Source organism: Clarias gariepinus, chromosome 8 (assembly GCF_024256425.1).
Source record: "Clarias gariepinus isolate MV-2021 ecotype Netherlands chromosome 8, CGAR_prim_01v2, whole genome shotgun sequence".
Taxonomy (NCBI): Eukaryota; Metazoa; Chordata; class Actinopteri; order Siluriformes; family Clariidae; genus Clarias; species Clarias gariepinus.
Window position 1 is genome coordinate 35,635,045 of NC_071107.1, and position 13,306 is coordinate 35,648,350.

The window sequence follows — 13,306 nt, forward strand, 5'->3', positions numbered from 1 at the left end:
TACAAAAAAATTGAGCATGGATGGAGAGATAAGCATTAAGTACAGTATTATGAAAAATGGTGTTATATGATTCTATCTGAAAATTCACTTTTTGACCTATAGTAGGTGAGACTTTTTTTAGCACTGATACAATGTTTTGGCCGTATACAAAAGCCGGTGTTGGAGCTGAACATGTTGCAGTTATACTGCAGGAGTGTTAACCAGCACGTGAAAAGCAAATTATTACTAATAAACAGTTCGAATTAGCAATCTGATTGGATGAGAGGCATTTTTGAGTGGTGATAATGCGTAGAAGAATGCGTGTTGGCGGAGCAAAATAACTGGTTAAATAAAGAAACAAATCATAATCTATTGATAATAAATGGTGTTTGTGAAGCTCTTGTATAAAAGTAATATCACACAAGTGGGAGTGCTGTTGTGCTCAATATCAGCACTCCCTATAGTGTTATATTGCTTAATTAAATGCACATCTTAAAATTTTTTTTAATTCTTCTTATTATTATTTTTACATTTTAGGAACACCAAAGTCTTCCCTGTAATGATAGTTCTAAAAGCACCATGTTTAAGCTGTTTATACTCCATCATTCATCCTTATTGTATGGAATTTTTCTTTGATGCATTTAGGTCACACCAAGTGTCCAGGTTACCCTACGGAGCTAGTGATTGCTCTGGACATGTCCTCTGATGTAACTCCGAATGCATTTAATAAGATCCGCTCTACAGCCGTGTCTCTGCTGGAGGACATTGAAATCGCCGAGACGAACTGTCCAGTAGGAGCTCGAGTTTCCGTTGTGGCTTACAACAGTTATACCAGTTATCTGATCCGCTTCTCCGACTACAATCAAAAGAGAAAGCTGCTGGAGGCGGTCCGGGGAATCTCTCTGCAGCGCACCAGGAACCAGCGCAACATCGGAGAGGCCATGCGCTTCGTCGCAGAGAACGTCTTCAAACACGTCCGAAATGGCAAACTCGTCAGGAAGGTGGCCGTATTTCTGGCAAACGGGGACTCACAGGACACCTCAGCCATCGACTCTGCCATGATGAAGCTCAAGGCTTTAGATATCAATCTGGGGGTCATCACCTTCAACGATGCTCCGAATATTCTTCGTGCCGTCCAGGTAAGAAAACGTTGGATGAAAAGTTTATGCACACATGCTAGAGCACACACAACCACTGGTTTGGTTCCATGTTTGTGTCAACAATTTATAAAAACTTTTTTTTTGTTCAAGAAGTGTATGCATCATCAATTTCTCCAATTTTTTTCTCCAATTCTCAGGCTGACGAAACAAGGAGTTTCAAGGTTTTTAATGATGGGGAAGCCAGACGGATTAAAGAGTGCGTCATCTGTTTTGGTAAATTAAAACACACATTAAAATAAAATGCTCACACAATCCTGGTGATATGTCCGGCTCTTTAAGCTACACTATAATATACTCAGAACTACAAACATTTTCAGGTTATTAGATACACAAATAACAAAAATACTGTATGTTACACCTGATGTCATATGCCTCCAAAGTTGCCATGACAGTTGATATTCCAAATGAGTATCATGTGATTGTCTATCATTACTCTAGTGTTAAGGGAAAATATGTTGGTATTAAACAATTTTTATGCTACAGTATAAAGACAAACTGTCATGATGCAGCTAATGTTACAATCGCAAGTTTATAGTTTCCAAAAAAGAATAATAATTAATAAATACAGTTCAGGCTTTTATTTCAAAGTTGGACATTTGTAAATACTGAGACTCAGACTTTTTTTTTCAATCACTTAAGAACTTCTCCACTCTCTCTGCAGATCGATGCAACCCAGACCAGACGTGTGACGTAATCCTAAACCCTGAGCCTGAGGAGTTGGATGTGGACCTTACCGTAATGATGGATTCCTCTTATGATCTTCAGGCTCATCAATACTCTGGCGTGAAGGAGCTCTTGGCTTCTGTCGTGGATGTAATAGATGTGAGTAACGACCCTACCCGAGAGGACAGAAAGGCCAGGATCGGTGTGTACCAGCAAAGCTCCACTTACCCTAACTCCAACGTTAAGGAAGTGTTCGGACTCAGAACGTTCAAAGACCGTTCCCTGATCAAGAGACACATTTCAAAAAACATGCAACAAGCCGGCGGTTCTCCACGTCTCGAGTCGGCTCTGGACTGGATGATGAACAAAGTCCTCCTGGAAGCACAGGCACCGAGGAAGAAGCGGATGGTCCTGAACATCCTCGGTGAAGAATCTGAGAGATTTGTGGACAAGGAAGAGCTGAAATACATCTCCACGCTTTCTCAGTGTAATGATATCGTGATGGTCACGCTGACCGTAGGAGAAAAATTCGACTGGAAGCAGGTGGAAGGTCTGAGCACATCACCAGTGGAGAAACACCATATACCCCTGGGACAGCTGGGGCTCAAGGACCGAGAGTATGCTCAGAAATATTTACGAGCTTTTCTACGCTTGCTCACCAGTAAGAGACGTCTTCATGGATCTTTACTTACCTCGCGCTGTATTTAGAGTCAGCTCAAAAGATGCAGAAATATTGACGTGTCTATATTTAGTGGTTTAATTTCTGTACTAGTCCTTAAGCCCCTCCCCAAAAAGGTTAAAACAGAAATATAGATTGTGAACTGATAAGGCAGTTTAAGATTTGTTTTCAACGTATGTTTGAAATCACAGTTTACTCCTCAGTATACTTTTTTGACATATGATTTACTTCTGATGCCACATTTTCTGAGCTCCTACATATACATGAAATTAAAAAATATATGTACTTACCCGGGTAGCACTATAAGGCGGCACAGCGGCAAAATACAGGTCCAGGCCCGAGTGTTTAAGCTCCACCTTTGGGTCCGTAGACATGGGATTTGCATGTTCCCCTCTTGCTTGATTGGTTTCCTACAAAGACATTACAGGGTAGGTTTACTGGCCTTTACAAATTGCTTATTATGTGTGGGTTCTGCCCTGCGTTGGATTGGCACCCTGTCCAGTGTATACCCCACCTAGTGCCCCAAGTCTTCTGGGATAGGCTTCAGGTCTCAGTACAGGACAAGCACTACACAGAATGAGTAAGTGAATGAGTAGCACAGTAGTTTACGCAGCTACTCACTGTGATCGATATCAGGCAACATGTCGGACTCTCTGTTTTAATCAATCTTAGCTTATCGTGTGCAAACTGTGCAGAGACCTATTTAATTCAATTCAATTTGATTTATATAGCGCTGTTAACAATGGTCATTGTCTCGAGGCAGCTTCACACAAATAAAATAAAAATTTGAAAAGAAAATTTCATTGGACACGACTAAATTAGGGAGAAAATCTGGAAAAAAATCAAAAAAAAAAAAAATAATAATAATAATAATATTGTCCCTGATGGGCAAGCTAAGGGTGATGGCAAGTGGCAAGAAAAAACTCCCCGAGATAGCAATAGGAAGAAATCGTAAGAGGAACAAGACTCAACAGGGAACCCATCCTCAAGTGGGTGATAACGGATAGAATTTATTTAGAAAGTTCAGTTGGCCTTTGTCTACTGAAGCTGGTACAATCTCCAGATGCCTCGGGATGGGTAGAAAAATAAAGAACAGATGGAAAGAATTAGCGTAGTTGCCATTCAGAATAGATGTACTGGAGTATGAGGTTATGAGATGAATTACGTGTATGCCAGATTAAAGAGATACGTCTTGAGTCTACTTTTAAACAGGAAAACTGTGTCTGAGCCCCGAACACTGTCTGGAAGGCTATTCCAAAGCTTTGGAGCTAAATATAAAAATGCCCTACCCCTTTTGTAGGTTTTGATATTCAGATGTTGGTAGCGCACCGCGATCTGTAACTGAGATTGTAGAATTTTTCTTTTCCATAGAAATCTCATTTTGTTTCTTTTTTGTCTGATTACAGGAGATTTCTTTCCCAAACCCTCTTCTCTAAACGATGAGTGCAGCACATTTGTTCCAAGAAAGGTTGGCCAACTGCCTGCTGTTCATCCAACAAAAAGGTAAGATGTTTTTAATACAATGCAATCTATTCTCCTCTAGTCATTATAGCAGAAATACTCAAATCTAGTCAAAGGTGTTGTTTTATGGCTGTTTGACACATGGGCAAATACTTCTACTTGTCAGACATGAAGTATTAGAGACGACCGAGGAGTTCACTATGGCAACTCAGCCTGTGACCGAGACCTACACCGAAGCGAGCGCAGAGATCTACGAGGACAACGTGGCACTGGCTCCCCAAGTGTTCACGGAGGTATATACGGAAACGTACACGGAGGTGTATACAGAGAAATACACTGAAGTGTTTACGATGCGTCCGGAAATATACCCCGAGATATTTGCTGACGTATACGAGGACATTTATGTGAACGAACACCGGGACCAAGAGGCGAACGAACAGACTGAGGTGGACAGCAAAGTGATGCCGGAAAAGAGCGAGATGGCTGAAAAAAAGGATGAAGAGCAGTCAGAGTCATCAGATGGTGTGTTCCACCGTTTAATCTATTTTTAATGTGAAATGAATTTAGACTTAAAAATAACGGCACAGTTTGGGGGTTACAGTCATTTTGGTAACACGTGAGATTAAACGCGTGTGTTTTCTAATAAGGTCAAAATGATGTTTCCTATTAAACATACCTTGGTACGCAACTCTTAAGTTTGTTTAGAATGATAATTTTTTTGGTTATACCATCACGCTGATGAATACTCGATTCTGATGGGCCAGGAGGTATTGATGTCCGACCTTTAGTCCTTTCTTGTGTTTATTATTATTTTATCTATACTTTTACTATATATCATAATTTACTGCTTTGCACACTTTGTTATTTGCGATTCAGCCCGATGCTTGCTTGGCAAGGACACGGGGAGGTTGTGTTCGGATTACCAGGCCCGATGGTACTACGACCAAAACACTCAGAAATGCACATTCTTTTGGTATGGCGGGTGTGACGGGAATGACAACCGCTTCCTGACGGAAACCGAGTGCGAGGAGATATGTGGGGCATTACGTGAGTATGCAGTGCTTCATTTATTGTCTGTATATTATACATATACACAGTGGAACTCCCGATTGAGAGTAACCCGGTTTCGAGTGTTCCGATAGATGAGCAAAGATTTTTAATAAATTTTGTCTTGAAAAGTTTTGGTTTACGAGTACCCAGTATCATGTATCACGCATGGTCTTCTTGTTTTAATGCCGAGCACCACATGATCACAACTGAGCCAATGGTTTTTCTTTCTCTTGTGCTGCGGAATTGTGGGTAATCGTCTCCCCTGCTCGGTCTTAGTGCCCGTCTCCCACTGGTATAATTAACATCCGTGCACGCGGGTACTTTTTACTATAACACTGTGACCATGTGCGTAAAAAAAAATATTTTTTTGTGTTTGTATGCGTGTGTGTGCAGCGTGCGTGTACTGTTTATTATAACACACATGTGCGCATGTAAAGCAAAAAAAGTCTCATTAGAGAGATTCAAAATCCATTTTCTCTCTCTCTGTATGTCAGCATGCCGTTATGTGTGTACAGTACATCATTCGACACTGTGCCCCTTCACACACACACCCTTCTCTCATACACACACGCACTCCTCCTCTCGGCTTCTCTCTCTCTCACACACACACACACACCCCTCCTTCTCTTGCCTTCATGCACACACACACTTCTTTCTCTAATGCAGTGGTTCTTAAACATTTTCTGTCATTCTCCACTTAAGGCGATGGGCAAATTTTCAAGCCCCACTTGTCATCAAAATGATAACGAAATCAGCCAAGTTTACTATTTATTGAAATATCAATTTCTAAACCAATAAGATCAAATAACACCACGTTCAAAACAGATAAAATAAACGTGCAATTGTTATAACAGGCTTACTTCATCAATTATCTGGAGCTTTTTTTCAAAGAAGTCGAGTGGCTTATTACCGTGACTGGGGTGTGTTATCACTAAGTGTCTTCCTACTTTGTTGGGTCTCGTACTGTCTGCTGCCAGCGGTTTAAGGCACATAACACACAGAGGTCTCTCCTCTGCCCTCACCATCTCCACCATGAATCCAAGCGCAACATAGGCTTCATCATTTTCCTTTCGGCTGAATTTTTGGTTGATTGGGCTGATAGGGTTGAATCACCTGGTCCATGTAACAAATGTATTCATTGATGTTACATACAGTACGCTACTGACCTGGTTTGTGTCTGCGGTAAAGTTAGTTTGATATTCGCGTCTCCGAATTCAATAGCAGCATAAATAAACCCGCAAATAAGATACCCACATATATTTTTCTCTCTACATTGTCTTTAAGCTACATCCGCCTTAAATTATACATGTTTAAAAGCATAAACACCATTATTCTCTACGGCGCAACGAATGATTTAGGGATCATCGCAAAATGCCGCACAGCAACAAAAAGCGTAGAACGATATTGATCTTCCCTTCTGTTCAGCGCCTGAAGGGTCAAATAGCAACTTTGTTACCACACTGGAAACTAGAAATGCCAGACTAGTACTGCCTGATAAAATATTTATTTTTAACAAAAATACAGAAACATCAGCATACACATTGGAATAAATGAAATGACATACATAATACCGATTTTTTCCTTATATATTGTTCCTCTGCAATTAACATGCCGATGTTAAACCGTTATTGTTGCACTATGGTTCCACTTTTTCTCTGATGTTATTTTAATTTACTTGTATTAATGATCCATTTCTTTGCGTGTGATTGTTTAGTTTCAAATGTCCGATCTTTTTTGTCAATAAAGAAAAGCATGAATTAGAATAGGTACTGTCCTATTATTTTCCACTAATTCCCTCACATTCATTGCGCCCCACCTGTCATGTCTGTATTCCCCACTAGTGGGGCGCGCCACACACTTTGAGAACCACGGCTCTAATGGAAACACTGCCCTATATTAGTATATATACTATCCATTAGTATGTGCTCACGCCAGTGTTTATAGCGATGTTCCTTGTTAATTTTTTCTGACAAAACAGTCTTTCCGTTAATGTGAACACGTAAACACAGACACTCACACACACACAGAACGCCTGCGCGCATAAAAGGAAACACTTATGTCAGAATTTTTTTTAAAGGTAAAGTGCAGGTTATTTTGTTTAATTTTTACTTTATATTTTGTATTAATTATTTTTATGTATTTATTTTTTTGGGCTGTGGAACGAATAATTAGAATTTTCATTATTTCTTTTGGGTAATTTGCTTTGGTTTATGAGTGTTCTGAACTACAACCCCACTTCTGGAGTAAATTATGCTCGTAATTCAAGGTTCCACTTGTATAATAAAACTAAAATAAAAGATTTTACCACTTTTTAAACACTAACGTATTAATTTTTCTAATAGGGGCTCAAGTTTTTCTTAAGGATGAACCGGCAAACACAACAGGTACCTCACACACTTTTAATAATTTTTATTATTATTAAACACATAAACAAAATCCCACAATAACAGTGTTTCATTTGCATACCTACAGAGTCGGAGAAAACCTAAAAAACAGAAAGGATATTTTCTTACCCCTTTAGATTTTCCTTTATCTTAACCAAAGAGATCAAAGATTTGATCCATGACAAGACATAATATCACCTGCTTTCATTTACACAGTAAAGTACCATGGAGAGTACCATGCCATGGTACAATGGATTTGGGGAAGGGTCTGTCCCTTATTTACTGCAATACACAGAACAATATGAGAGATTTTAGGGATCTCACAGAGGGAGAAAAACCTTTAGGTTGTAATTTAGTCTGTAAAGGGACATGTGAGGTCCTTCTAACCAGGACACAGAAGGTGGGATTTGCTGGTGAAATAAAAAAGATGAAATATAACTTTAACCTCACCTGAGCTTGCTAACAGATTAACAGTCATATTTTTTTTCTGTACTAAGAAATAAATAAAAACAAATATTTCTAAAGACAACCAAAAATATAGATGTGATTTTAGAAATTGTCTAGCAGTGATGCATCTTGATCAGGACTTCCTCTCCAAGTCAGGGATGAACTATTGTTTTTTTAATGGTGTTTACTTACAAGTAATCTTTAGAAACAGTAAACGTAGTAAATGTTGATTTCTCTCCGCTCAGACGTCTGCCAGCTCGCTGAGGACATGGGCAGCTGTTTTAACTTCATGTTGAAATGGCGCTACGATGCGTCTAAGCGAGAGTGCAGCCGCTTCTGGTACGGAGGCTGCGAGGGCAACGGGAACAGGTTCGACACGCAGGAGGAGTGTGAAGCTCGCTGTCTGAGAAACAAGAAGAAGCTCTGAACGCACCGCACTACAACAACATCCGCTTCGTTTTACAGCCGTTAATTTAATTGATTACTTTTATTCAGAACTTTTTCAAATGTTGTATTTTTCTATGTTTCCTGATTAACACCAAATGACTAAATATAAACACCAGGGCAGCACAGAGCAGGAATCAGTGATGCACTCCGTTTCATTCACTGCCTGTATGAACAGAAGCGACAGAACATTATTACATGTTTCATTACAAATAATATGACCGAGATTAAATATAATTGGTAACATATATACAGAAAAAAATGTTAGGCCTGATTTATTGATTTCTCTACTTTACTGAATCCTGAATCATTAACAATGTGCCCTTGTGAAAGTTTATGATGGTTTGGTGTGTATAAAGAAAATTAACTTCACTCTTCAGCTTTGTCTCATTTTTGAGTTTTTAAGTCATGTGTCTGGTGTTAAAATGTCCATGACAAATAAATAAATAAAATAATGTGCCCGCGTTCAAGTGGAATTTATTTGCACACTCCCAAGCCTGTATTAAAAAATGTACAGCGGCATCAGTTAAGTTTTAAAATGAGCTAAAATTTTCATGTGTTACTGTGAAGTGCGCGAAAACAAGGTGCTATGATCGTGTTTATTAAGTAGATTTCAATCGCACACTCATGAGGCCGTATTAAAAGAAATGTACCGCACCATCTGTTGAATTTTGAGATGAACTAATGATTTTTTCAAGGTCATTTTTTTCAAAGGTGTTTTTAAAAGTAGCATATCTTCTCTTCCCTTAGCCAATTGCGATGAAACTAAGCTTATATGTTAACTAAAGCTCGGCCAAATACACCCGATTGAAAGTTGTTCAGTAGTTTTTACATGATGCATGTACAGAGACAAAAAAAAAAAAAAAACATCTTGATATGTGAGAGAGTGTGTGTGTGTGTATCTATATCTATCTATATATCTATATATATATAGAGAGAGAGAAAGAGAGATACACACAGTATATATACAGTTAAGTACAAATAAAAATTGTAGACACAATTCAGGAAAAGAATTTTTTTTTATATATTATATATATATATATATATATATATATATATATATAAATGTAAAAAAAAGTATACTAAATTTAATGCGATTACATATTGATACACATAATATCATTAATATAATATATATATATATATATATATATATATATATATATATATATTATAATATAAAATCATACAATTTTTATTTCCCTGGACTGTGTGTACAGATTTTGGCCAAATCTGTTTAATATTCCAGAAACTACAGTATGTGTGTAGAATTGCTTTTGTTGTCTCACTGTCAGTTTTAATTACAGTCATTAATACTAAAACACAAACATTTACTGGTAATTAATACTGATTAAGTTCAGCTTGGATAAATTCTCAAATCAGGAGGTGTTGCTTAATCTTCTGTAACAAGAAAGAAAAAAGACACACGTGCACCCCTCAGACAAATCGTTTTGATTTTAAAAATAATGTATATAATCCACCCTGAATAGATGCAAGAAAAATGCGCATAAAATAGTTCCAACCGCTTTTCAAAGCTTCGTGCCAGTCAAAAATACTTGCGCAGTTGAAACCTGCAACCAATTTGCGCAGAAAATACTCAAAACGAAGCATGATAAGCTTACGATTAGTTCCAGCCCATGTTTTTTATTTTTTTTATTTATTTTACTTTTAACATAACATTAAGTCTTAACTAATGTTTTATTTAAAAAAGTAAAACGCATTACCTGTTAGTAAACTCATTTTAGACAAAATTAATGCGATTTTAATGAAATCAGTATTCCTGTTGCTCCCAACTGCTGCAAAACCGCCACTACAAGTGATAGGAAGTTCGAATCATTTTAGTGACTCGGTTCTTTGAATCTCGTTCCTAAAAATGAACGCCTCTTTTTTGAGTCATTTAGTTTATTTCGTTCTTTTGATAAAATTAAATAAAATGTTGCATTTTAAATAAAAAAGACCCCCAATACGTCTACATACACCATTTTTGACTATAGTTCCAGTAATGAAATATTACAATACAGCTAAGGACATATTATAATAAACAGAATGAAAAGCTCACCTCTTATATCTTCCAGTCTGAGTCGTTCGTTCTTTTGAATCTATTGCACTGCAAAGCGTCTATGGGAGTCACGTGACAAAAAGAACGAACGACTCGGGGTAGAAGAGTCATTGAGAAAGACTCGCTCAATTCTGATTCCTGTACATAACCTACGGAGGTTTGGCGATGATTTGCGCATGCGCGCCAAGTGGAAAATGAAGGAGTCACGTTAAAGATTCATAAAAAAAAAAAACGAATCGTTCATAAACGACTCCGTCACTAGTCACTACGGCAACGAAGCGCTGTTTTACGGCACAGTATTTTAAATGTTTAATTTTTCACTTATATATATATAAAGAAATATATACTGGAATTGTCAAAAAAAAAAATTCCTTCATCACTTTCAGAATTCAATTTCCTTTTTAAAAGTAATTTTTTATTAGACCTAAACGCAAAAATGAGTAATGAACATATTTTTACATAAATAAATGCTCCCTCAGTAAAGAATACAACATCATCCGTCATGCTGGTATAGAAAAATCAACTACAGAGTATGTGTGAGGATGCAGAGTTAAAGCCATATTAATCCTCGTATACCCTCGTATACACAGCACCATGTCAGTTATACAGTGCTTTCAGAAAGTCTCTCCGCGGCGTACAGTAGTGCGTTAACGCGCTCTTGTTTGGCGCCACCAGTGTGTTGTACTGTACGTACCCAAGGAGTTCTTTGCTTAATGTCGGCCTTGTATTTATGTGTAAACATCAAAGACAGTGTTTTTCTAGTGGAGCACGTCTTTAAAAAACGGATTTAGTTCATGGGAAATTTCACACCGCTTTTCTGAGGGAAGAACACCACACAATACTGTGCGAGATTTAGGAAATGAATACATGAGTGAGAATAATAATGAGTTTCATTCAATGAATATTTTCCCATAACTTGCTCTACACGGCCACTACGGAGGTCCTTTTTAAACGCCTGGTATATGAACTAGGAATGAGTACTTGCCATTGACAGGAAAAGAGTTTGTAGAAATACACGTACTTAAAGAGTTAAAGCTGAAAATAATTTGATGAGCTTTGATAATCAGTGATATTATTATTATTTTAGGTTGAAGCCCACGTACATGTCTGTCTGTCTTTCTGTACAGCAGAACTCTCTGTCTAACTTATTAATACAAAGAAATCACATTCTGTAAGGTCGATTATTTTATGCCTTGTTTACGTTAAGTTCTACCTCATCAGCCAAATACACTCCCTGTTCAATAATCAGAGAGTGAAAAAAGTAGATCAGGTTAAAGATTAAGTTTTGTCTAAATTCACTTATACCACTTCAGCGCTGTTATTTCAGTGAAAGTGAAAATATGTGCTAATCCCAGTAAAAATATTCACTTTATCTTTTCTAATTAATATCTATTGGTGCAGGTGTTAGTTTACATTGAGCAAGTAGCGCATTAGTAGCTTTTAGAATGGGGAGTTACTAATCAGTGAAGGAAGCATTTAATGTTGTTTTTTAGGAAGACTGGACTGAAAAGTTGACTTTTAAGAACAGCTAAGCTGAGGAGAGAGAGAGATCTATAGGTGGTAGTGGTGATTTAACTTACAAAACTCCAACTAAAGTAAATGCTGGGCGGCACTGAGTGTACCAGAAGTACCGGATGAAGCAGACAAAGAGTTTTAGACACAGATCAAGTCTAGACAAGATCAGATAAGGCATTAGACGTTTTTTGAAAAAGGCTGGACTGGAAAATCGGCTTTAAGATGCCAGGCAGATGAGGGAGAATGAGACCTACAGTACAGTAATGGAACCAACTTAATTGATTCCAACAACCTTTAGACCTTGTTCACACCGGCGTTAAGTTTTTGGATAAACGAACTCGCTCTGAACGTCCTAGATGTTTATGTTGTGTCTTGTGGTAGCGCTTGATTGACTTCTACACCGGCATTCGTTTGTCTCTGTCTAACGTCAGCCTGCAGCCCAAATTGTAGTTTGTGTGTTAACCTGTGGGGGCAGTGTGTCGGGAACTGGATATGAAAGCCCGCTGCTACCGGGTTCACTCTCTGACTGCACAACGTCGGATTAAAGGAAGTTTTTTTCTGGTTTATGAAGAAATGCGAAAAACAGGCCTTAAACAACAAAGAAAAAGCAGAAGGTAAAAGATGTAATTCAAGTTATAGCATTACTTTAGACTGTTACAAGGCACTGACACTGGAGACTCCTTCAATACAACTTTAATCATCAAAGATTATACTTTTTTAAAAAGCTGTTCATGGGGAGCAAACACAAGCGGTGCAAGTTGTTAACTGTCAAAGCGATAATGTGTTATTAACCTTCACTAAAATCAGAGCTGCTGTTGTAGAAAATAAATCATCACTATATGATCATTATATCACTCAGGCCTTTGAGATGCACTTGGCTCTTTCAGATCCTGAAAGCAAAACTGTTTCACCTTGAATGTGGTGCAGTACAAAATCTATAATACAGACAAAATGGTAAAAAGTAATATTTAAAATAATTCAACAAGCAATACAAAAAAAGTGCAGAGATTACACACACGATGCACGTTCACTCGGATTTATACACCTAATGTAAACTGATATTAGTGCTAAAAAACACAGCGAAGGGATTTATATTGTTAGCAGAAAACAAATAATACACGCATCATCTTTTTCTTTTCATTTTTGCCGTACAAAAATGTATAAGATTATAAAAAGTGATCCCTTCACATCTCACTGAAAGTCAATGTTAATTAATGTTCCCGTTATGACGTTCTCATTAGCAAGTCCTGGATTATTGCTGATGTGAAATCTTTGCAGCCCTTGGTGAAAGTAAAGGTTCATTTCCCCCAGAGGAGATCCTGGCGTCTGTGAGATACCCGAGTGGACGTCCTTGGGAGGCGTGTCCTTTAACGCAGGAGTGTTTCAGTCCGGATCAAGATAGCAGCTCCATAATTACCTTGTCTTCTCTTCCTTTTCACACATCGTCACACTTTCTTTTTTTTTA

The 13,306-nt window shown here is 37.8% G+C and overlaps 1 protein-coding gene across 1 annotated transcript in view; it reads left to right on the top strand.

The window, feature by feature from the left end:
* LOC128528954 (collagen alpha-4(VI) chain) overlaps window positions 1-8,722 on the top strand; it is a 35,643-nt gene extending 26,921 nt beyond the window's left edge. The window contains exons 36-43 of the mRNA XM_053502171.1: window positions 625-1,118; window positions 1,277-1,352; window positions 1,801-2,463; window positions 3,888-3,984; window positions 4,109-4,464; window positions 4,819-4,989; window positions 7,335-7,376; window positions 8,069-8,722. Of these exons, the coding sequence (XP_053358146.1) occupies window positions 625-1,118; window positions 1,277-1,352; window positions 1,801-2,463; window positions 3,888-3,984; window positions 4,109-4,464; window positions 4,819-4,989; window positions 7,335-7,376; window positions 8,069-8,250 (2,081 nt within the window). The 3' untranslated portion in view covers window positions 8,251-8,722. The remainder of the gene's footprint in view (window positions 1-624; window positions 1,119-1,276; window positions 1,353-1,800; window positions 2,464-3,887; window positions 3,985-4,108; window positions 4,465-4,818; window positions 4,990-7,334; window positions 7,377-8,068) is intronic.
* Window positions 8,723-13,306: the final 4,584 nt, after the last annotated feature.